At 57.0% G+C, this 23,228-nt stretch overlaps 6 protein-coding genes and 1 non-coding gene across 7 annotated transcripts; 5 read left to right on the plus strand and 2 right to left on the minus strand.

Moving 5' to 3' along the window:
• Nucleotides 1-1,634: 1,634 nt before the first annotated feature.
• VDBG_01676 (conserved hypothetical protein) lies at nt 1,635-2,309 on the minus strand (the record flags this gene model as incomplete). The annotated part of the gene is made up of 1 exon (XM_003007442.1): nt 1,635-2,309. One exon carries the CDS (start codon nt 2,307-2,309, stop codon nt 1,635-1,637), a length of 675 nt encoding a protein of 224 aa, XP_003007488.1.
• Nucleotides 2,310-5,571: 3,262 nt separating this feature from the next.
• On the minus strand, nt 5,572-6,227 carry VDBG_01677 (ubiquitin-conjugating enzyme; the record flags this gene model as incomplete). Its single annotated transcript, XM_003007443.1, has 3 exons — nt 5,572-5,957; nt 6,019-6,127; nt 6,207-6,227. 3 exons carry the CDS (start codon nt 6,225-6,227, stop codon nt 5,572-5,574), a joined length of 516 nt encoding a protein of 171 aa, XP_003007489.1.
• An 859-nt stretch (nt 6,228-7,086) lies between these two features.
• On the plus strand, nt 7,087-11,685 carry VDBG_01678 (WD repeat-containing protein; the record flags this gene model as incomplete). The annotated part of the gene is made up of 3 exons (XM_003007444.1): nt 7,087-7,244; nt 7,303-9,560; nt 9,623-11,685. The coding sequence occupies 3 exons, from the start codon at nt 7,087-7,089 to the stop codon at nt 11,683-11,685; spliced, it is 4,479 nt and encodes a 1,492-aa protein (XP_003007490.1).
• A 633-nt stretch (nt 11,686-12,318) lies between these two features.
• On the plus strand, nt 12,319-14,630 carry VDBG_01679 (predicted protein; the record flags this gene model as incomplete). Its single annotated transcript, XM_003007445.1, has 2 exons — nt 12,319-12,962; nt 13,040-14,630. 2 exons carry the CDS (start codon nt 12,319-12,321, stop codon nt 14,628-14,630), a joined length of 2,235 nt encoding a protein of 744 aa, XP_003007491.1.
• Nucleotides 14,631-15,739: 1,109 nt separating this feature from the next.
• On the plus strand, nt 15,740-17,060 carry VDBG_01680 (taurine catabolism dioxygenase TauD; the record flags this gene model as incomplete). The annotated part of the gene is made up of 2 exons (XM_003007446.1): nt 15,740-16,509; nt 16,592-17,060. 2 exons carry the CDS (start codon nt 15,740-15,742, stop codon nt 17,058-17,060), a joined length of 1,239 nt encoding a protein of 412 aa, XP_003007492.1.
• A 1,593-nt stretch (nt 17,061-18,653) lies between these two features.
• Nucleotides 18,654-20,843, plus strand: VDBG_01681 (high-affinity methionine permease; the record flags this gene model as incomplete). The annotated part of the gene is made up of 6 exons (XM_003007447.1): nt 18,654-18,921; nt 19,049-19,384; nt 19,455-19,811; nt 19,873-20,231; nt 20,281-20,438; nt 20,528-20,843. 6 exons carry the CDS (start codon nt 18,654-18,656, stop codon nt 20,841-20,843), a joined length of 1,794 nt encoding a protein of 597 aa, XP_003007493.1.
• An 881-nt stretch (nt 20,844-21,724) lies between these two features.
• VDBG_15028 lies at nt 21,725-21,795 on the plus strand. The gene has a single exon. It is a non-coding gene; the product is annotated as a tRNA-Gly (tRNA).
• Nucleotides 21,796-23,228: the final 1,433 nt, after the last annotated feature.

Here is a 23,228-nt window from a genome sequence, read left to right on the forward strand (position 1 = left end):
TTTTCGTGGGAGGGGAAGGGGCAAGCAAGCAAGCAGGGAAAAGCGTACGAGAGAACGTCAGAAGGGTCGCCCTCTTTGGAGAAGACGAGGGCCTTAGCCTGGGTGTAGCCGTAGGGTCCCGACTTGTGCCTGACTGCTATTCGAGAGAGGTTGGCTGCGCATGGCGTCTGTGATGACATGGCCGGTCGCAATGCTGACGACAAGGGCCGTAGCCTTGAAGCTCGGAGCGTGGCCATTGTGTGTGTTCTTCGTCAATGTCTGGTGGAAAGGGCGTTTGTTCGATGGCTACGCACACCATACGACACGAGCTTTCGAAGCTTCGGAGCAGAAGAAGTCGTGAGAGAGCTTCGGCAAGGATGACGTCGGTTTAGGTCGGTCGTTCGGTTGGCTGTCGGTCGAACGGACAGCCCCTCGCACCTGGCGCACACCCGGCTCACACCTGGCATGCACCAGACAGAGCTGCAGTGTGAGATGCCGTGGTGCGGCTGTGCAACGACAAGAGGCTTCGCTTCGTTCGCCAGCCACACTGCACCCCAGAGTTCAATCCTCGTGCCGATTGGATGACAAGCACGACGCAGCTGCTGATGTAAGGCTAAAGCACGACGCATCCGAGGTGACCCCTGTATCCCCCTGAGCCGGGGGGAGGGGGGGGGGGACAGAACTCCACTGCAACCGTGGAGCCCGTCCCATGGCAACGGTGCAGCGATAGGAGAGAGAGACAGACAAGATGGCGACCCAACATTCGGCTGGTCATGGGCATATTCTCTTTTATTAGTTTTTGACATGGCAGTTCTTGGATGCTATTGATCGACTGCCAGAAAGTAAGCAATACAGCCATGCAGCCCGTATGCGGTAGCCCAATGGACCATGTACATGTAGTTTGGACAGAACACACACACAAGACCAGAGAGCACCAACGCGCGCTTTCAGTAACATGCGGCGAACATACATGATAAGACACGAATGAGACCCACCCACGGCCGTCCCGACCAGAGATGGCTCGATGGTCTCAAGAACGAGAAGTAGAGCAAGGAAAAATGGTGAGGCAATGGCAGCAGATAGGAATAAGGTAAGGTAAGAGACATGAAGGGGGAATAAATAAATGTGTCAAAAGGAAGACGTCGTGTGTCAGAATGAGCCCGGATTGAGCTGGGTATCTTGAATCTCTCTCTCTCTCCCGCTCTCCTCCTCCTCCTCCTCCTCCTCCTCCGTCTTTCTCCCCGGGTCTGCCTTGGTCTCCGCCTTCGGCTTTGTTCTTGTTCTTGTTGGTGTCTTAATGTGTGTCGTAGCCCTCCTCACGCAACTGCCAGCCCCTGCTCTGCTGCCACCTTTTATTCCCTCTCCTTCTCCCCCAGCTCCGGCCTCAACTCACTGCGATGAAGAAGGGTCAATGGGGGGTGTGTTCGTGTTTCCAGACAACTATGATAGAAGATCGTGTTGGGCGTTCGCTCGGATTCTGTCGTTCGCTCGTACACGCGCCGTGGTGGCAGCCGGAGGGGGGTGGCCGGTTGCACGACGCGACAGGGTTCCAACACTGGTAATTAATAATGCTGGGATTGCGGCGCCCTCGCCGCGATACAATGGAAGAGGAGCGAATCATGCATGCTGCCACGCATGCCACACAGGAAAGAAATCTACTTGATGTTCTTGAAGAGGTCGGACCCGAGGCTTCCGCCATCGTTCACGTCGACCTTTGATTCGAGAGCGCTGAGCTCGGGGATCATGGGGGGCGGGGGTCCGCGAATCTCGGGCCGGCTCTGGCTGTTGTTGGGCTGCTCATAGACGGACGGAGATCGTTTCACGGTGACGGGGGACTCGCTGGTCCTCAAGCGCCGGAAGAATCCACTGCCGCGCTTGGCCTTCTTCTCGTCAAAGATGCTGCCATTGCTGCGGCTCATGGGCCGGGCCGGCACCGCGGTGGCGTGGCCATTACCGTGTGCGTTTCCGTTCGATTGGGTCTCGCCTTCTGCATACGCATTGTTCAGTAAATTGCGGCTGAAGAGCCGGCGGATGCTTCCCGCTCGGCTCGAAGGGGCCGGAGAGAGAGGCGACTCATCAGCTGGTCGTTTCGTACCGGCAGTGGCAGTTGTGGCAGGCGAGGCAGCAGCAGCAGCGGCAGTGTCGATGGGCTTGATCTGCTTGCTCTCGCCCTGCTTGGCATCGACAGGCGGCGTCTGGGGTGGCGTGGGCACCTCCTTGACAGGGCTGTCGGGAGGCGGCGGAATGTTGGTGCCTTCGGTCAGCGAGGCGAAGTTAAAGTTGAGTTGGGGAAGCTCAAAGCGCTTCGAGGTGGACGAAGCTGACGGCATTGTGACGGGTGGAATCGAGATGTGTCTTCGACAAAAAGGTTGATCGTGCAGAGGAGGGAAAGTTTGGCTCGCAGGACGTAAGTAGGAAGGGGGAAGGAGACAAAAGGGTCTGAGCGCGCGAGGGAGCAGAGCCGGGAGTGCGGATCGATCCGTCCAACGTCAGGGCCGTTCGCCGCGTCTGTGGGAACAACAACAGCAAGTGAGGCGTGCTGTGTGGTGAGGCGAGGCGAAGCGAATGCGGCGGCGCGGGATGGACGCCTGTTCAAAGGTGGAACAGAAGGGTTCGATGACGGGCGAGCGGGTGTTTCGTTTCGACAGCGACCGAAATGTCAGATGTCGTGTCTCTCTGGTCTGGAGAAAGGAGGAGTCCGAGCGAAATTGGAGCCGAATCGAATTCTGCCTGGCTTGGGAGGGAGGTACTTCTGCTTCTGATGCTGGGCCCCTGCGGAGCACGACGAAGGGGGCACAGGACAAGGGTGGCGTAATCGCAATCGACAGACGGGCAGGCAGGCAGGCGACGTGCTGGGGTCTGAGGTCACAACGCAACGCAGGTCGCAGACAGCCGAGCAGTGCGGTTGGTTGGCGATTCGCAACACTGGCAGCAGGGTCCTCGGGGCCGATGTCCGGGTCAAGGTGCTCAGGTCAACTGGGACGAGTGAGACGACTGCGGGCGAGGTGGGTACGAGATCTTGGTTGCCCAGAGCCACCGAGAGAGCAGCAACGAATTGAAAGACGCTATTAATGCGGCGAAATGGGTCAGTCGGGGGAGCCCTTGGATGGGGAAGCTCTGTTTCCTTCAATTATCAGACAAACATGTGTCGCTGCGGTTGCAATTGAGCGAGTCGAGCGTCGAATCAAACTATTCTTGTCCTTGTACCCTGTCGCCGCACCAAGATTCGCAATTGGACAGACTTGGGATTGTAGGAACGCAAAAAAGGGGTCGCAGAACAGGATAACAGGATGATGAAGATGTTTGGACGAAATTGGGGCCGGGGGATGTCTGCTGTGGCCGACGATCGAGTTAATAAGTTCGTTCAGGGCCCTGGGTCGGTCGCCCTATTCTTTCGGATCTGCTCCTGCCTGTTCCTAGCTCCTAGCTCCTCCCCTCTAGCTCCTCCCTTCTAGCTCCTCGCACCTACCTAGCTCCTTCTTGCTCCTCTTGCTCCTCGTGCTGCCCTCGCCCTTCCCCTCTCTGGCTCCCCTTCACACACAGAAGAGGCAAACACGTCCCCGGCAGACGTCTGTTCTGGGACTGGGCTGAAGGGACGGAAACCAAAATAGCGGGTCTCTTTTGTCCTTCTCCTCCTCCTCATTCCTCCCCTTCTTCTTCCCCTCCTGTGGCTGGTCCCATCTCACCCTTTTACGCCTCCACTGGCAGTCGACTACAGCCATTTGGGTGGGAACATGACCGGCCGGTAAGGCTCCGGATGAAGCTAATGCTAGAAAAAGACCCGATGCCACGAGCTCACCCGTTAGGCACCGATGTTGACGAGAGCTCTGAGCCTGGGGGGGGAGAGGGGGCCGGGCGGGGATGGACGGTTGCGCTCGTGCGCGCGCTCGAGCTTCATCCAAGGAGCTAAGAGCTTCCTGATGGCGTCTGTCATCCGCCCGAGCCAATGCGATTCGGCCCATCTGTCAAAGACAGCTCACGAGCGTCGTGCTTTCTTTTCTCGACATCCTGGCGTGACGTATGAATCGTGGCAGCCCCTCATTGCTTGCTTGCTTGCTTGCTTGCTTGCTTGCTTGCTTGCTTGCTTGCTTGCTTGCCTACTTGCTTGCTTGTTTTCCCGCTCGGCCACTGTGCTACAACTGACATATCCGCGCTATTTCACGCTGAGAGAATTATCCCCAGTGCCCTTCTTCACACGAGACGTCGAGATGCCCAGAATGCCATCTCGACGCGACCCCCGTGCCAAACCCCATTGCCACCAGGCCTATTCCCCGTCTCTCGTTACCTAGCATGCATGCAGGCAATCACTGGTGCCGCGAACCTGCGTTAGCACAGAAACCCTCGCGGAACGCCATTGGGTCACTTCAGCCTACGGCCCTTGCATCGGCTTCTGGAAACCCGCCACCCTCGGATCATGGCTGAGTTGAGCCTTGACCCCGAGACAAACAGACAAGAGCAATCGGGGACACTGCCCTCAGATTGTTGGGTTGAGAGCCCGAGACACAGTTCGCAACCTTTCGCAGCTTGATCATCTCTGTTGCTTCATGACGTGGGGAGCATTCTTCACATGGTTGTCGCCGCGAGCACATCAGAAATTCGGTCGAACTCCCCAATGCGGCGTCGCCTGCAGTGCCATGAACGCCTTTGTAGGGCTGGCTGCGTGCAGCACAAGGCACTGACTGAACAGCACCTACACAGACTACTCACCTACAGTCCTAACTAGATGTATGTCCAACACCCCCAAGAAACATGGCGGGACGTGTGACTCTCTGTTTAATTACCCGCACCCATTTGCCGGTATTCTTTCCGCGAGGACCTTCCCAACGTCGCGACGCCCTCCGTGCGCCGAAAGGGAGGGAGAATCAGCCGTGGCGATCGAACCGAGCCGTTGGGGGGGTGAGTGGCGGGAACTAGGCTTACCGTCATTCGGGCCCAGCCGTACTTCGTGCGGCATCTCAACCTTGGCCGCTTTTGTTATTTACAGGCGAGTCGTGACGATAGCTGTTTCGCTGTCCAAACGCCCCCTTCATGTTCTGATCCATGGGTCCGGCGCGGTGTTAGGGTAAAGCATAGCCCCCCTTCTTTCCCATGATTCGGGCGAGCTGGCTATCCTTCATTTAGGGTAAAGAGGACCAAAATCTCGGCTTGCTCTCCCCGGCTTGTCCTGTCATGCACATTTTCCAACAGCCCAACGGTCACTGGCCGATCCTCCTCGTTGCCAAGGCGCGGGCCAGTAGTCCATTTCACTGCATCGAGCGCTGCACCCCCCAAATCATGAGCTGTCAGGTCCCCTGCTGGATGCATCCTTCTGGAAAGGCACGATTTGCAACTGCAGTCACATATGCCACAAATCACACCATGTGACTCATGCCGAGCTCGTTTGCGCAAAGTGAACCCAGAGAAGAAAAAAAGTGCAAGGAACTGGATTCCTCACGAAAGAGATACCATGGCTGAAGGAACCCTAAAAAAAAAACTGCTGTCTTCTTCAATTCCGGAGACGCCCCAAAAGGCATTTGTCCTCCTCTCCCCCTCTCCTGTTCGTGACTTCGTTTGCAATACCCTCCGCCTCGCCCGTGACTCGTTTCCTAGCCTTTAAGCCTTGGCATACTTTGCCGTCCACTCCTTCGCCGTGGCTATCGCGGCCTGCTCGTCCTCCTTCCAGCTCTTGGCCACATCGGCGGCGAGGGGGTCGTCGGGGTTGGGCGCGCCGAGGAGCGCCTGGATGGACAGGAGGATCGTGCGGATCTGGAGGGCGGGGGACCAGTTGTCTTTGCGAGGAGAGAGGGTTAGCGAGTGTTTGGGTCCTTGCAGGGGGTTGGCGGGCATACTCTTGAGGACGTCGAGACAGATGCGGCCGAGCTTGTCAACATTGGGGTGGAAGATCTTGGTGAGGAAGCGAATCTTGGGGGGCGTCATGAATCCACCACCAGAAAAGCTCGAGCTTGAAGATACCGCCTGTGGTGTTGTTGATTCACGAGCTAGACATCGCGGCACGAAGACTTGCATGCAGAGAGGAGAGAAGGTCTCGCGCAAACACACCTTCGTACGGAGACTGCGTGGGACCGTGGATCTCGACGTCAAAGTAGCGGAGGTTGTCCTCGTGGGGGACAGCGCTGATGCCGGGAACCCTGCGAGGCACCTTGTCAGTCTACAGTTGCTTTCGCTTGAACGCACGCAGCAGCAGTGGGCGCATAGGGCTCCGCCATGAGGCGCTCGGTCTCCTTGACGATACGCTTCGGCAAAGACATGATGTGTATCTCGAAAAGGTCTGTAAACGGTTGCACCTCGGGGTATGGGAAGAAGGTTCGTTCGATGCGCGCGCACGGGTGCAGTGTGTCAAGGTGGTAGCCGGTCAGGCAAGGTGGGGGAGGGGCAAGTCCTATGCGCTGGCGTCGGAGAGCAGGCCGTCGAGCAAAGGAAACGTTGGCGTAGTCTTCAAAGATTTGGAAAAGAATGTCGAGACACAGCCGTGGTACGCCGCTTGTCAGGTAATATGCTATCGTTCGTCAAGAAGCAGGTCGGCGAGGCGAGTTGCGTGGTGCTGGAATACGTGAGCGAGGTGCCGGTGGGGGAGGAGGAGGGAATGACAGATAGATGGATGCCCCGCCTTGTGTCGCTGCGGCACTCGCAGGAAAAGAGCAATCGCCTCACCTCGCTGCCCGATACGATAGGAACTGGGAGGTCTTGAGGGACGACAAGGTGCCCTGACCTGTAGCTGGTCTGTGCACCTCGAACAACAGGCGACTTGTGGTTGGCTGGCGGCGCTAGGCTCTCAAGTACTTCTGCGCCTGAATCTGGTGTCGAGGTACAACCGCTCTTACCACGCATCTTCATGTCAGGGACCTTCTACTCTGACGCGTGACGATCCCGTCGGAAGGTCTCACCTCAACTGCTTGTCATGTTCACCTTCAACAGCAAGCATTACTTGGGTTGACCACGCACAAAGCCGGTCGCGAGCTTTCCATCGCAACTCATGTCACGGCTGCAGACCGAGATCCTCTGAACGCAGCAGCTTCCGGCGTCTCAGGCCTGATTCATCAGCTTCGAACCCCGGTTCACTGCCATGATGCGAAGCACGTTGCTCACTCTTCCCTGAGCCTCGCCAACATGCCCTCGTTCGATCACATTGACGCTCCGAAGAAGGGCAAGCCGATCAAGTCAGCCTTCGATAGCGAGAGCTTCGATTCCGATGGCACCATACACGTCGAGGGGCTTGTAGGCTCTGCGACCATCTCCCCCTCTGGCCGAGATGTCGCGCTGGCCTCGTGAGTTCATCATCACGGCTGAATGGACCGAGGCGTCAGTCACTAATCGCAGTTCTAGACCCGAAGGCTTGGCCATCATTGATCTGGATTCACCCTACAATCCCCCTCGTCGCCTCAGCAGTCATGGGTTGCCGTGGCTGGTCACTGACGTCCAGTGGTCACCGTTTGCGGCTCGCGACTACTGGGTTGTCTCCACGGCGAATCATCGTGCATTGGTGTGGAATCTGAACCTCAGGGACGACTCGAGCTCCGGTGCGATCGAGCACTCGCTCCAGGGCCACAGCCGCGCCATCACCGATATCAACTTCTCTGCGTATCATCCGGATCTGCTGGCCACATGCGCCGTCGACGGCTATGTACACTGCTGGGATCTACGTCGCCCGAGACAGCCAGTCTTGACCTTCTGTGACTGGTTTGCCGGCGCCACCCAGGTCAAGTACAACCGACAGAACCCGCACATCCTTGCCTCATCCCACGACCGCTGGCTGCACATCTGGGACGAGCGCAAATCCTACGTGCCTTTAAAGTCGATCAGCGCCCACACCTCTAAAATCTACGGCCTCGACTGGAACCGTACGAGATCAACCAGTCTCGTGACCTGCTCACTAGATAAGAGCATCAAATTCTGGGACTACGCGAATGACGATGACAACCCCGAACGGGTGATTCGAACCGAGTTTCCCGTGTGGAGGGCTCGTCATGTGCCCTTTGGCGAGGGCGTGCTCGCCATGCCGCAGAACGATCCAGGCGACCTTTATCTGTACAAAGCGCACCAGAACCCCAGTGCGCCAACGGACGCAGCCACGGAACCGGTCACTGTCTTCCCTGGACACGGGAGTCACAAGGCGAAAGAATTTTTGTGGCGTACCAGAGGAGGAATCAGCGAGCAAGGAATCGACAACAGGGACTTTCAGCTTGTCTCGTGGGGAGAGGACAATGAGTTGCGACTGCAACGGATGGATGCGACAACTCTCGAGTCGGTTGGCTACAGGAAGGGAATGCCCGCCAAGAAGAACCTGACGCTGACACGCAAGGGCGCCACGTACAAGACTTTCCGGACAGTAGAGGACATCGTGAACCGCGACCGCCGAAGTGCTACGATGAGTGATCCCCGCCCTGGAAGTGGTGGGACACAGTATCGGCAAAGCGCCTTGACAATAAGCATGCGGACATCATCCTCGGTACACAGCAAACTAGGATGGAAAGGCCCGTCGATGAAGGCCAAGAGCACACATCGAAAGATGGATCGAAGCCAGGCCCACATCGGCTGGATGAAGGGAATCACCATGACGAAGAAGAAACATTCATCCAACACGCCACGCGGTCCTGACGCGAGACCTCTGAACGTCTTCAGCCCTGGATATCCCGACGATGATAAATGGGGCGAGCCGGAGACGATACAAGATGAGTTTCTTCGCGTCAGCACCCAGCTACCAAAGGTCAAATGGGACCACATTGACTGGGACGCCCTCACCCTCAATGCATCCCTCAATGGGCCCTGGGGAAGAGATGGGGAGACCATCTTCCTCAAGGTCAAGGTTGACATACCGACCAACTACCCGAAGACGAGAGCGCCCAAGTTCTTTGTGGAGAAGACAAGCTTCATGCCTGCCGAGACGCACAGGAGAATCGAACACGAAGTCCACCAGCTGGCACACCAGTTTCTGGACCGCAAGCAAAACTGTCTCGACGTGGCTTTCAGCTACCTCCTTGGAGAGGTTGATCTAGAGACCAGCACGACGTTCTTCAAGAACGTCAAGGACCTCGACGACCCCATGGACGGGCTCGCCGACGACAGCTCAAGTGAGGACAGCGATAACGACATACCGGCGGGCGGCTCGGCGTCCATGTCCCAGGACCTGACCGCCAGTACAGAGATCGACAATACCCTGGCACCAAACAACCGACCAGTGATCCCGCCTCTGCCCAGATTCTGTGGTGCCCGTTTCGCGAGCGATGGAAGGCTGGTGTGCTTCTTCCCTACAAAAGAAGAAAAGGCAAAAGCCTTGATGTTCATACCACCCGAGTCAATGAAGGAGCGTCCGAAAGGCGAGCCTGTCTTTGCCTCATTCGGTCGCCTGGGGCACGACTCGCCACCCCGGCGTTATGGCAACGACGAGGCCTCTGCGACGGAGGAGCAGTCCGATTCGGACGAGTCTGAAAGCTCGTCTTCTTCGAGCGGCTCAGAGTCAACGTCCATGCACAAAATGAACCTGTGGTACCAACCGCGACAGCGGTTCAGGAGGACTTGGAGCGAGAATCGTTCGGTGCGCTCCAGCGCGGAGGTACCGGCGTGGGCACCGGAACCGGTACTGGGTCGCTAAGGAGAAGACCCGGGGGCAAACCTCGGAACATAATTACCCTCCATGATCTTTCAGAAATCCTGCCCGCTAAGAGAACTCTCGCACGAGAGTATGCAATCTTTGGCGACGGAGCCGAAGTGTGCGAGCAGAATGCCAAGGTGGCCGAGAAGTACGGCCACGTCGATCTCATGAGTGTATGGCGCTACCTTGGTCTCTTGCTGCGGAGAGATATTCCGCTCGAGCCTCTCGACCACGATCAGCGCGACGATTCCATCCTCGTCATTGCGCGAAACACAGTCGCACGACATCGCGGTGACGCTTCACCAGGCGGCACGGGTCAACCTACCACGAACCTCAGCGGCCGGGTTAAATGGGGTAATCACCCCTTGGCGAAAGACTTCATCAACAAGCTCCTCGACTTTTACGAAAGGACGGCCGATATCCAAATGCTGGCCATGCTGTCGTGCATATTCAGCGAGTCGTCCGCTGAAGACCCGGTGGCGTACGCTGAATCTCGCCTGACGCAACCTGAGACTCCACTGCCCATGAAGGCACCATCCTTTTCATTGGACTACTTCCCGACAGATGCCTCGCTATGGGCATTGAACGGGCGAAGCCACAGCAACTCGGCGATCACCACGCCAAGGACCATCCACACACCTATTCATTACTCGGGCTCTCAGGGTTCGGAGGACATCCTCTGGGCCGGCGATCCAGGCTCGAATTCGTACTCTTGTGGGGAGACTCCGCCAACCAAGGGTCGAGAGCAACACCTCGACCCGGATCAGCCGCGAAGCCAAAACCAGAGCCAGGCGCCGAGCCTCTCGACTTCCCCCAGCGGTCGCATGGTGTCCAGGGTGAACTCTGGTCTGACTTCCAGCTTCGCCATCAACTTTCCCCGCACATTCGCGGTTGGCATGACGGTGGCCTCTTCACCGCCACACCAGAACAAAAAGCGACCGAGTCCTGCCGAGACGATATTAAGCACGCTCGCGCCCAATAACGCGATTGCCAATGTCACATGGGGCGGCTCGACCGTTCTGGGAGATACGGGCACTGCGCGAACGTCGGTATCGGACGACGAGGGCTTCAGGGAAGAGTCGACATCGCTAGTGCCGATAGGGGTGACGGTCCACATGGAAGACCAGACAATTTTCGACGACGATGGATGGATGTCGACGCCGCTACTGACACCAGGTCGCAGCGACATGTACGCCGTGTATCGATATGCCTACGCTGAGATCCTCCAAATGTGGAACCAACCGCTCGCGAGGCTCGAGATTATGAAGTTCAACACGCTCAAGGAGGACTTTGACTCCAGAGCAGATCGCACCAGCCTACACGATTCCTTCAGCGTCCATGATAACACGACGCTTACTTCGCACCACGGCGTGCCTAATCACCAGCTGCATGGGCCTTCCCCCATTCTTCTTGGGCGCAAGGATCAGCTTCAATCTCTGATTGCGTCAGATCGCGGCCTCGACGTCACAGGCATCTGTCGGATCCACGAGATGCAACTCGAGTCGCTCAAGTATACGACGGCGTTTGCGACACGGCTGGGTGGGGCGGTCGGCGTGTGCGACAGATGTCACCGCACGCAGGCGCAGCTTCTTTGTGTTTTCTGCCACGAGCCGGTCGACGCGCTGTTCCTGCTGTGCCTCGGGTGTGGATGCGCGAGCCACGAGTCGTGCCTCGCCGAGTGGCACGCGCAGGGCGAGCAGCTGTGCCCGGCGGGCGACGAGTGCAACTGTGTCGAGGAGGCGGCGAACGGCCAGGTCGAGTCGTGGGCAGCCATCATGGCGGCGGTGCGCAAGGGAGGTCACCAGCGGGCGCCGTCTTTGGAGGCCACATCGGCATCGTCGATGTTGCCGGCGTCCGCGCTCGAGGTGACGAGGGGGCCAGGCCACCACCTCCATCACTCGGACAGCGAGAAGGGATGGGAGAGCGTCGTGTCGAGCGAGGGCATTCCGAGTCGAATGCAGGGGTTCGGTAACAGCAGTAACGCGGTCATGAGCGCAGCGCGAGCAAGCTTGGGAAACCGACTCAGAAAGGCGGGGGACTGGTCAAGGGCGTCGAGCATCAGACGGAGAGATGACGGGTCCTCGGGGAGTTGGCGGAACGTGGCTCGAGATGTATAGCTTGGCGAGGACGAGGGCGGAAGGGCATGTCAGCTTCATGTGTGTGTACCATATAGTAAGAGTAGTGTATGTGTACTCGTGTCCTGGACGGACCTGGTGGGTGCATGGTTCAAGGACAATAGTCTGTTTTCTTGGGTAAGATGGTGTTGCTTTTGTGAGATATCCCATAATATATCACGCTTCTGTGCCACACATTGACTAAGCCCACGACCTCAGGGTCAACGCATGATGCTCTTCCTCATAGGACGCGATCTGCCTTTTTTGAGCATGCCTGCCAAAAGCACGATCTTGTCGCTTGGAGATATTATAGAGACATGATGATGTTATTTTTATTCACTTCTGGGCCATTGATAGTTTTTGGAGGAGCTCGTTTGGGGCAGTGAATCATAACCATCTACATTCACCGGCCTACAATATCTTATGAGGCACCCACCTAATTCGCGCCTTCCTGAATACCCCCCTCCAAGGAATATCTAGAACGACTTCTTCACGCCCGCGTTGTCTCTTTGACCGACTATCATCAACAACAACAGGTTTACCTACCCATCCTCATCATACGCCATCATTACCCTCAAGTTTTCCACGTTCGATATTAATCAAACTTCGCTCACGATACTCACTGCATCAACCAATATGCCACTCCCTTTCTTACGTCAGACTGTGGCTCTGGCGGCTGGTACACTCATGTGTCTCGTCTTCTTTTGTGAGGCAGCTACGATTCCCGGTGGCATCCAGCATCTCCAGACTCACGCCCTTCACTCAAATGTCACTCTGATTTTTGGTGGTGTTCCCATTGACAATCTTGGACTCATCGGCAAGAACAATCATGCTTCCAACCGTGTCACCGATGACAACCAGAACGAAGCTTCCACCAGCAGCCTCCCCTCTCGCATGACCACCTCAAAGGCCGAAGAACACCTCATGGACTCGTACATGCGCACCAGTGACGAAGACTTCAAGCCCCAGTGCAACTGGCCGAAGGGCTCCCTCGGTGACATCTCCATGTGCATCGACGCCCTCTCCCGGGTGCCGGAAGTCTGCAGGCCCTGTTCCGTCGCATTTGCTTATCGCGGTGAGGATGTCTACATCCCATTCCGGCTCGCTCTGATTGGGGCCCCGGCGGCGCCCCGCCCGAGCTTCGAGATCATCACGGCCCTCGAGTGGATCAGGGATCAGTCCCCAGCTGTGAAAGGCCTGATTGCTACGCCGGTGGCCCAAGGCCGTTGGCAAGAACAACCAGTTCATCGTCAAGGCCAACGGCAGGAACAGGAAGGACGGTACAACTGGCGAAAAACGCGACAAGATTGCGTCAGAATACCAGCAAGGCCAAAAACAGCAACGAGACGCTCTCCAGGCGGTCTCCTGATGAGTGGGACTCTTGTTCCTGGCCCAGAGGTCCCGTCAGAGCCCTCGTCAACAAATGCGTAGCCGACCAGCGACGCAACCCCAACAGGCTGTACCAGACGTTGGACTTTATTGAGATTTGCCGTGTCGAGGGCTCTGAGATGGACGCGGAGGGCAGAGTCGAAACACTTCAGATTAACGGATTCGTCAAGGAGGGCGCTGCCTGGGCGGAGGCCAGCGGCACAGACATTCTCGAGGCCCTGGACTGGATGCGCGACCGGTGCTCGACGTGCCGCGCCGCGCGGGACGACTGCTACGTTGGCGGCTTCAGGGCTGTTGGGCCCCAAGATGACTTTATCGTACAGGTCGTTGGCGGCAAGAAGGAAGATCGACTTGCAGCTCGCGATGCCGGCGAAAAGTTGACAAGCGCCACAAAAGAACTCGCCAGGTACATTCCCGATAGGGAACTTGTCAACATCGGAGCCAAAAAGGCTCAGGCTGACGTGTGCACTTGGCCTCGCGGGCCCATGACTTCGGTTCTCGAATGCATGGACCAGATGAAGGTTGATCCGGAAAAGGTGTTCAAGACCACTGACTGGGTCAGGATCTGCCGCATCCAAGGAGACGAAGACCGCCACATGCTGAGCATTTATGGTTACGCCAGGGATGGTCACGCCGATGGTGAGGCCACGGCCGACGAGGTGTACCAGACGTTGCGCTGGGCCAAACGTTACTGTACGAGTTGCCATGAACCTCACAAGAATTGCTATGTTGGCGGCTGGTGGCTCACGGGCAAAAAGAAGAACATGGTCGTTGAAATCATGGGCAGCGCCCCACACAAGGATGCTCGCTCTCTATTCCTAGATGCTGGCAAAGACGCCAACCTTCAGAGCCTTTCTCCCGCCACTCCTACCATCGAAGCTGTTTCCTTCAACGAGACTCCTACGAACGACAGGGCAGGCAAGGGACAAGACGACACCCCAACCTCTCTCAACAAGCCCATCATCTACAAGTACAACGACCTCACGAGCAACACGACGCAGTACCTCTTTGGCCCCAACCGTGAGCCGCTCGAAGCCACAACGAACCTCACCTGGTCCGACGTTCAGCAAGCTGCCTCGGCCCTGACGCCCACCTCTCGCGTCGCCTACGATGCCCAGCTTCTGAGCGCCGACGCCCTCAACCCGTCCCCCGAGTGCCACGCGAACCAGGTCCCGACCAACGGTACTTACGCCCAGGCCTGTCTCGACTTTCTGTGGGCAAACCGTGACAACACGTGGGACATGCCTAAAAAGACGGAGGTGGACATCTGCGCAGTGCAGGTGCAGACCGTACGCGCCGGGGAGGACGGAAAAGGAGAGGCTTGGCAGGACGTGTTCCGCATGTACGCAACAACATGTGCGTGCCGAAAGGGGCTGAAGCTCCAGGCTGGTGCCGCCGCTGCGGGTTTGCAGAGGCTCATGGACACGTGCAGTCACTGCAACGACGGGGGCATGTGTCAGGTTGGCGCAACACTGCAGTTTGAGGGTAACCTCGAGTTGAAGTTACATGTTGTGTCGTACAGCGAGAAGGTTGGAGAGCCTGCTGCGATGGCGGCATGAGTTGACAAGACACAGCACACTGCGAAGCAAGGCATGGTGACGCGGCATCAGGTGGCAGGGATGCGGAGTCTGAATGGGTTAGTACTGGGCTTGGGATACTTCTTTCTCATGAGCACCAGTTGAAGCGGCAGATGGGGAGGAAGACGTGCAGTCCATAATACAGACAGCAGAAAGACAGAGGACCAATGAGTGAAATACAAAGAGAATATAGCACTAGAGATGCCACGATAGTGACAAGGACCATGACCATGGCAGGTTCCATGACAATGACAAGGATCATTATATTGAAAAGGACCGTAAAAGAAGGACCGTAATAGTAGCGAGGACCATGGCAACGACAAGGATATGAACTCTTGATACTCGTGATTTTTGTCGCGCAGCTGAGAGACTACTAATCGCTTGCTCCTCTCCGATAAATCATTGAAAGTCGATTGCAAAGAAGGCCGACAAAAACACCACGGCGACGCCGGCGACGAAGCTCGCTTCATAGCCCCGATCCTCGGGAAATGCGGCCATCCTACTGCAATCCTACTGCAAAAGGCTGACTCGCGATGGTCCCAGCTCTGCTCCAGCTCGATCACGACATTTGAGTGAGGACCCTTTCTTCTCAAAGAAGCAAAGCAAGGGACGACAGGAGGTACGAATAAGCATCACAGCCACGCAAAGCCATGCCGATGAGTCCTTACCCAACTCTCTCTAGCACCCGTCAGCCATGGGTTGGTCGGTCCACTCAATTGCGCGACCATGAGCCGGCATGAGGTGCTGCAGCACGCGACCCCTGGCCCCTGTCTGGCGTGGCCTCCAATTCGCCCCTCTCGTCGGTGCCATGATGCACTCCCACGACGCTCCCCCTCTGCCCTCCCCTCACGAGCACACCCACTCAGTCGGCTTCCGGCAGGTGGACGGCGATGGGTTGATAAAAGAAACGGCTTGTCATCGCCTCGCGAGCATGACGCCGGCGACGGCTGAGAGTGGAATCCAGTAACCGGAAGGACGGCAGCTGTCGAGAGGCGTCCTCCCCCCTCCCCCTTGTGTTCGCCAGCAAACACCACAAAGCAAACATCTCGTGATCGAGAGGAAAGAGAAAGGCCACCCCCACGCCGCCAGCCATGTCGACAACGGCCGTCTCCACTACCACGGCCACGGCCACAGCTAGCCCTCGCCAGCCGGACATTTCCTATCACCCCGACTACGAAAAATATCAGGCGCGCGCCACCCGTCGTGCCAAGCTCGACCTCCCGAAGACCCTTCCAGACGGTTTCCCCGCCCAGCTCCAGGGGCCCCTCGTCTGGGAGGGCCAGGGCCTCGCCGACCGCTACCAGTGGACCTACGTGCTGTCGCCGGCCCAGCTACAGGAGGTCGACGAGGCCCTTCGCAGCTTCAAGGCCCTGAACCTGCCCCTCGGCCGCCTGTCCCCAGACACCTTCCCCCTGCCCACGCTACACGCAGAGCTGCGCCGTCTGTCGTCCGAGCTGCACGAGGGTCACGGCTTCTTCGTCGTCCGCGGTCTGCGTGTTGACGATTATGAGCGCCGCGACAACATCATCATCTACGCCGGCATCTCTTCTCACATTGCTGCGCTGCGCGGCCGCCAGGACACAAAATATGCCGGCGAGCCTGCCGATGTCGTCCTCACCCACATCAAAGACCTGACCCTGACGTCCCAGGGCCAGGATGGCGTCATCGGGAGCCCAGCCTACACGGCCGACAAGCAAGTCTTCCACACGGACACGGGTGACATTGTATCTCTGTTCGCCCTCGACTCGGCTGCTGAGGGCGGCGCCAGTCGTCTCGCGAGCACGTGGCGCGTCTATAACCACCTCGCTGCCACGCGGCCTGACCTCGTGCGCACCCTGAGCGAGGGCTGGGATGTTAAAGTGTGAGTACACACACCCTCTGGGCAGCTGCCACTTTTTTCTTTTCCTTATCCCCCCTCTCGTTATTAATGCCGTGATTCGCAGCTTCGCCAAGTCTGACAAGCCGTACTGGACACGGCCACTGCTCTACCATCAGCCGGCCACAGCCTCGGCCCCCGAGCGCGTTGTTCTCCAGTACGCCCGCCGCTACTTTGTCGGATTCGGCGCCCTGCCGCGGAGCCCGCACATCCCCCCCATCACCGAGGCCCAGGCAGAGGCTCTGGACGCGCTTCACTTCCTAGGCGAGAAGTACAGCGTCGCCACAGACTTTGAAAAGGGCGACATGCAGTACGTCAACAACCTCGCCGTCTTCCACGCGCGCGACGGCTTCACCGACACGCCCGAGAAGCAGCGGCACCTCGTCCGGCTGTGGCTGCGCGATCCCGAAAAGGCATGGGAGACGCCAGGCGACCTCGACGACAGGTGGCAACAGCTTTATGACGGCGTTGACCCCGACACGCAGGTCTTCCCGTTGGAACCCTACATTCGCAGTGAAAGCAACAAGGGGCGATAGATCGCCAGCAGGTGGCATGCGGGCTGTAGGCAGAAAAGGGAAGAGGGGGGGAGGGGGTGGGCTACCATGAGGTGTCTTGCAAAGACAACATGTGGGCAGACGGTCAATCATCGCCGATGCTACCCATCTGGCTCCATGTGTAGCGTAGGGGTTTCGTCCCTTGTTTCCATCGCGAACAATCAGATGCATGTCGACGTAAGATGCATATGCGAGGGATCTCCCCTCCCCCCACCTTCTCTGCCAACCTTGATCATTGTTTATCATCTGCGCGCACAATGTGACATGACCCGGTCAGCTCGAGCCAAGGGGGACATCCAAGACCGTAAGACGTTTTGGGAAGGCCGTCAATGGCTTTCTCTGAGCACACCAGGGGCCATCCCGGTTCCGTGAGCAGCCATGCCCCTCTTGCGGACCCCAGCGGACAAAGTCTCTTTTAACCTCGTTGATGCGTCGGAAGAGGAGTTGTTCTGCGTCAAAATGGATACGAAAAAGGGGGTGTCGGAGTCGCTTGCTTGCCGGTCGTATGCCCGGCAAGTCATAGTCGGTCCATCCGCGCGCGCGACTCTACTCGCCCAACGCAACGTTGCGAATACTTTGGCCCACCTTTGCCTTCGCCCGCTGGCATACCGCATGACCGCATCGAACCATGAAGTATGGACGAAGGGGGGGAGAGGCTGGGCTTGTGTCCAGACTTGGCAGTTCGTCTGCTTGCCATGGATGATGCAACTCTATTGAGGCCTTGCGAAGCATCCTCGTCGTCGGTATTGGGCGAGGAGGATGAGCGGCGAGCGAAGCCAAGCCAATCCCAACCACGCTCACGTCTGCTTCCAAGGGCTTGGAGGCATCGAACGATGCAGCCCTTTACGAGATGTTCAGCGAAAAGAAAGTCTTAGAGGAGTCCACCCCCCCCCGGGGCTGTCAATCATCCTTCCACCGAACGATGCATCCCTAGTGCCAAGGCACGGGTGGCCGCCGCTGGTATCATTGGCAAAAACGCCATCGATTGGCGGGGAACCGGGGGGCGAGAAGAGGCGTTTGGGGGAAACGGGCGTTCATCTGCAATTACGCCGCTGCCGATAGTTGTCGGCGAGGGCGCGTTCAGATTCGTCAAAAGGGTTCGTGGTCGGCGGTTTGCCGCTCGCTCGTCGCCTCATGATCGTCAGGATGGCGTGCTCCTTGGCCCCGACCAGGTAGGAAGGTCGAGCGTGCCCTGACCCTGCTGCTTCAAATCCAACCGGCCATCGCGACCCTCCCGCGGCGATTGTGCCATTGTGCCTGGTCAATTCGAAAGATCTCGTCCGGCGCTGTTGGAGCCATGTCCTTCGAGAAGCGTTGGGTCTGCATGGATGCAGGGTCGCATGCTATTCGCGGTCGTGCGCTTGTAGTTGTCGTGCCGTCGCGAAGGTGGCCTTTGAATAAATGAGCTCCATGGCCGCCGTCGTCGGGAATGTTAGACTTTGGGACAGGAGAACGAAAAGCGTAGATCTTGCCATCCACTCTTGATCTGCCCTCTTGCCCGCGTAGTAAGGGAGCCAACGAGCTTTGCCGCTTTCCTCCCCTGACGAAGGTCTCACGAACAGCAACAACGCCATTATGGGCTTGTCCTTCTGGAAGCCACAGACCGCGGTCGAAGTGGCCAGCGACAGGTCCAACTACAACTCGGACAGCGAAAACTCCGTCATCCACGATGGAAAGTTGGCCTACGTCCGCTTCGCTGCCGGCAACGGCTCCGGGCCCTCGTACCAGGAGGCCGCCGGCGCTCCCGTTGAGTCCAAGTCGCCGCTTGGCTACCATGTCAACTGGGTCACCGTCATCTTCCTGAACATCAACATGATGATCGGAACCGGTATCTTCTCAACTCGTAAGTCCTATCCGCTCTCGTCGTCTCGGAGGGCCCGTCGCTCGAGCTCTTGTGGCTAAGAGGTAGCTTGGGGCGTCGGTTGTCGGTGTTGATATGATGAGAGACGCCATGTTAACGCGCCATGCAGCCGGAAACATCCTCCGAAACACGGGCTCCGTCGGCTTGGCCCTGATCTACTGGGTCATTGGGTTCTTCATGGCCGCTGCTGGTCTTGCCGTGTACCTCGAGCTTGCCAGTTATTTCCCGAACCGCAGCGGCGGCGAGGTCGTCTACCTCGAGCAGGCCTATCCTCGTCCGAAGCACTTCTTCCCCGTCACCTTTGCCGTCCAGTCGATCATCCTGTCTTTCAGCAGCAGCAACGCCATCGTTCTGTCACGTTATCTTTGGCGCATCATCGGTCGGGCCCCCACCGACTGGGAGATGAAGGGTGTCGCTGTTGCCGCTTACACCTTTGCTGTCATCTGTACGTTTTGATATCATCTCGAACTTGTTTCGTTGTTTCTCGCAGAGTGGCTGATGTGATCGGATCGCAGGTGTCATCGCCCACAACAAGTATTCTCTCTGGGCGTCCAACGTAATTGGTGGCCTGAAGATCATCACCCTCGTCTTCATCAGTATCACCGGTCTCGTAATCCTCGGCGGCAATGTCGACCGCGTTCCCGATCCCCACCGCAACTTCCGCAATGCCTTCTCCGGTACCACTCAGAACGGCAACGACCTGGCCAACTCGCTGGTCAGCATCGTCTTCTCGTATACGGGCTACTCCAACGCTTTCAACCTCGTCAATGAGATCCAGAACCCCATTCCCACCCTGAGGAAGAACGCCACAATCTCGCTCGGCATTGTCTTTGTGCTCTACTTCCTGTGCAACATTGCGTACTTCTCGGCTGGTGAGTCCATCTTGCTTTGGTTTCTGAATCGCGGTTTGTAGACTGACACAATCGGTCATAGTGTCCAAGGCCGAGTTTGCTGCCTCGGGCGAGATTGCTGCCGCCACCTTCTTCCGCACTGTCTTCGGCAAGGGTGGCGCTGAGCAGGCCCTGAACTTCCTCGTGCTGCTCAGTTCCTTCGGTAACCTCCTCGTCGTGCTCATCGGACAGTCTCGCTCCATCCGTGAGATCGGTCGCCAGGGCGTTCTCCCCTTCACCGAGTTCTGGGTGTCGACGCGCCCCTTTGGCACCCCTCTGGGTCCCTACCTCTTGAAATGGGGCATGACATTCCTCATGATCGTCGCTCCCCCGGCTGGAGATGCCTTCGCTTTTGTCGTCAGTCTGCAGACATACCCAAGCGCCATGTTCTACGTCGCCATGGTTCTCGGTGTGTACATTATCCCGCAAGCGTCGTGCCCGTTCCAACCAGCCGCGTCCCGAGTTCAAGGCTTGGCATATTGCTGTCATTTTCTTCCTGCTCATTCAGGTCTACCTCCTCGTCATGCCGTGGTTCCCTCCCAAGGGAGGCATCTACGCCGGAGACGTTAGTTTCTTCTATGCGACTTACTGCATTGTTGGTATCGCCATGTGAGTTCCCATCCCCGCCAGAGCCGGGTCTTCAGACGCCCGCGACCGCCCCCGCCTTCCGTCTCCGCAGTAACTGACCTGATCCACAGCATGATCATCTGCGGCATCTACTACTACGTCTGGATGTACACTCTGCCCAAATGGAAGGGCTACCGCATCAGGACTGAGGTCCTCGATGTGGATATCAACGAGGACACTGGCGCCAACACGCACCGCCTCGTACGGGTTCCCCTCGCCGAACTCGCTGAATGGGATCAGACCCACGACGAGACTGGCCGCCTGCGCCGCCGCCATGTGGCGTCTGGCAATGCGGCCGGTTCTGACGACTCGCTGCAGGGTGACGAGAAGCACGTAGCGCAGAACCCGTCGTACGTCCAGGATGGGCTTAACACGCCCAAATCGTAGATAGTGGTCTTGCTGTCCGTGCTTGGAAGAGAAGGGGGGGGGGGCATGTCGAGCAGACGGTTGACATGACGTCGGATGTCTTGTTTGCGGCATCGTCTTACTTCGTTTGTCTTCGATGCTGTCGCTTCATCCAATCGTTTCCGCAGATAATACCCCGTCAGTTTTACAACAGAACTACAGCTCTCGCTGATAGTTATGCTTGCATATCATCATCATCTGTGACGTCGAGACTGACCTCTCGCTGGAGAAATGGATTGCCGTAGAGGAGTTGGACTTTGTTCGCCGAGTTCAGGTAACAACATGGCCACTTGTCGTGTGATAGGGCTTTCCGGAGGACGCTTCTATTCGGGATCGTTCAAAACCAACGAGACAGTTGCGGTAGCAGAGGCGACCATATGCGCGGGAGCACGGCGAAGCAACACTGTCGCACCTCAGTACATGTGCTAGCTCAAGTTCGCCATAGTATGCGCCAGCAAGGTGTTGCTGGAAGGATTGACATGCGTGATCGAGAGCCAGTCAAGACACTGACGCCGTGTCGAGGGGACATGCATTCTCGCCTGCATAATCGTGATGTTGAGGCATCTTCGAGTTCTGTCACCGGACCTGGCTGGGGTTCATATTGTGTTCATCGTTCACTTGAAAGAGAGATGACATGTTTCTAAATGGACGCTGGCCGTGCGTGAGGAAAGAGAAAGTAAGATGGGGTGGTGTCAGACGTTGGAGATGTCATGTCTATGACTCAAGCGGCGTGTGCTGACAATGTCGTCACTTGGCAGGTTAGGTATCGTGTAAGCCGGCGGAGAGAGGAGGAAGGGGCTGCGAATCTCAGCAGTGCAATATTGAATGATGATCTAGTGCTGTGGAGCAGTGATCATCCAATAGCGTGAATGGTTTAGTGGTAAAATTCTCCGTTGCCATCGGGGAGCCCTGGGTTCGATTCCCAGTTCACGCATTATATCGATCTTTTGCCTTCACCAACAGACTTTTTGTTCGTCTTCTTGTCGCTTTCTTTCTCTTGAAACGAGTGCCCATGCCGAGATGGCAGGATGGTTCTCCTGGAAAAATTTTGCCTTTTCGGCTACCATGAGGAGATACGCCTGAGCTGCTTGCTAGCGGCCCCTTAATTGTATCAGCTCGGTGTGAACAAATATTGAGCCTTCTCCCAACTTGACTGAACTATAGTCGGATTGGAGCGCTGACTATATTGCGACTTAGGGTCTTAGTGAGGGTATAGTTCGTTGAAAAGCGTAATGGTACCAACCAATTGCAGTCCACCAAGGTTTCACTCCGCTGAGGCATGCAACTGTAACTTGCCTTAGAACTCAAATGCTGGTCCCCTTTGCTTTGATCGCCAGCGAAAGCTGGACCATGCCGAGTAGCAAGCCGCAGACATTGCTGGTGTTATTTTGTCTCAAGAAGCAGTACTCGATGTTGATTTGCTTTGCCAACCCATTCGCGCGACCGTGAGGAAGAGCGAAACACGTTATAGCCATTCTCTTCTTGACAGAAGATCTGACAGAAGACGACATCATCAGTCTGTCGGCAAAATTTCTTGATGCATAGGATGGCTCTTGACGGAGCACTCCTTGATAGCCTGTTGGATGGCGATGCATCAGAAAACAATATCTCTTCCTCTCCGCCTACGCAGGAGAAGCCTCCTGAGCGCCAACGAAGAGGATGAGCTGGGACACTGACAGACCCGAGGAAGGATGGATTGACTGTTCTTCGTCTTCTTTCCAAATTGACCCCCTTGCATCCAAGATACTGTAGTCCGCCTCAAACTATCCACAGCTAATGGATGTGTGAGGGTGCTCCGACTGGGACTATCGCGGTGATCCTAGCTGACACTGTCCAGGTATCATACTACTCCCAGCGGACACTATTTGCACAGATGTCCATCCAGCCATGCCATCTCATCTTCTCAACAGCATTCGATCTTCTCAATCAAGTGTCTGAAAATCTTCCCCTCAAAAACCATTGCATGTGATGTGCTTTGAAAATTGCCGGCTATTCAGGGCCAGGTTGTGCGCATTTCCCATCTATCCGTCGCAACCCAAGGTGCATGCCGATCATGTTCCCGCCGGTCGTCTCGACAGCCGCGCGCCTGGGAGATCCGATAGGGCAGGTTTCATGCAGATGTGATCGTCCCAGGGCCAGGGTGATCGACACATTTAGGCTCATCGCGATGGGCAATCATATCAAACCCCCAGAAACATAGTGAATCACGTACTATTTTCCTAAAAGCAACCACGCTCGGCATCACATCACATTGTAGATCATAGAAAGGTAGCACGACAAAGGGTGTTGAACACGTCAATTCAGGAACCGAGCGGCACCGCCATTTCCTCCAGCCCGGTCATCTTTCGTCTCTATCCATTGCTTTCC

The sequence above is a fragment of the Verticillium alfalfae genome, genomic scaffold, assembly GCF_000150825.1.
Source record: "Verticillium alfalfae VaMs.102 supercont1.2 genomic scaffold, whole genome shotgun sequence".
Classification (NCBI taxonomy): domain Eukaryota; kingdom Fungi; phylum Ascomycota; class Sordariomycetes; order Glomerellales; family Plectosphaerellaceae; genus Verticillium; species Verticillium alfalfae.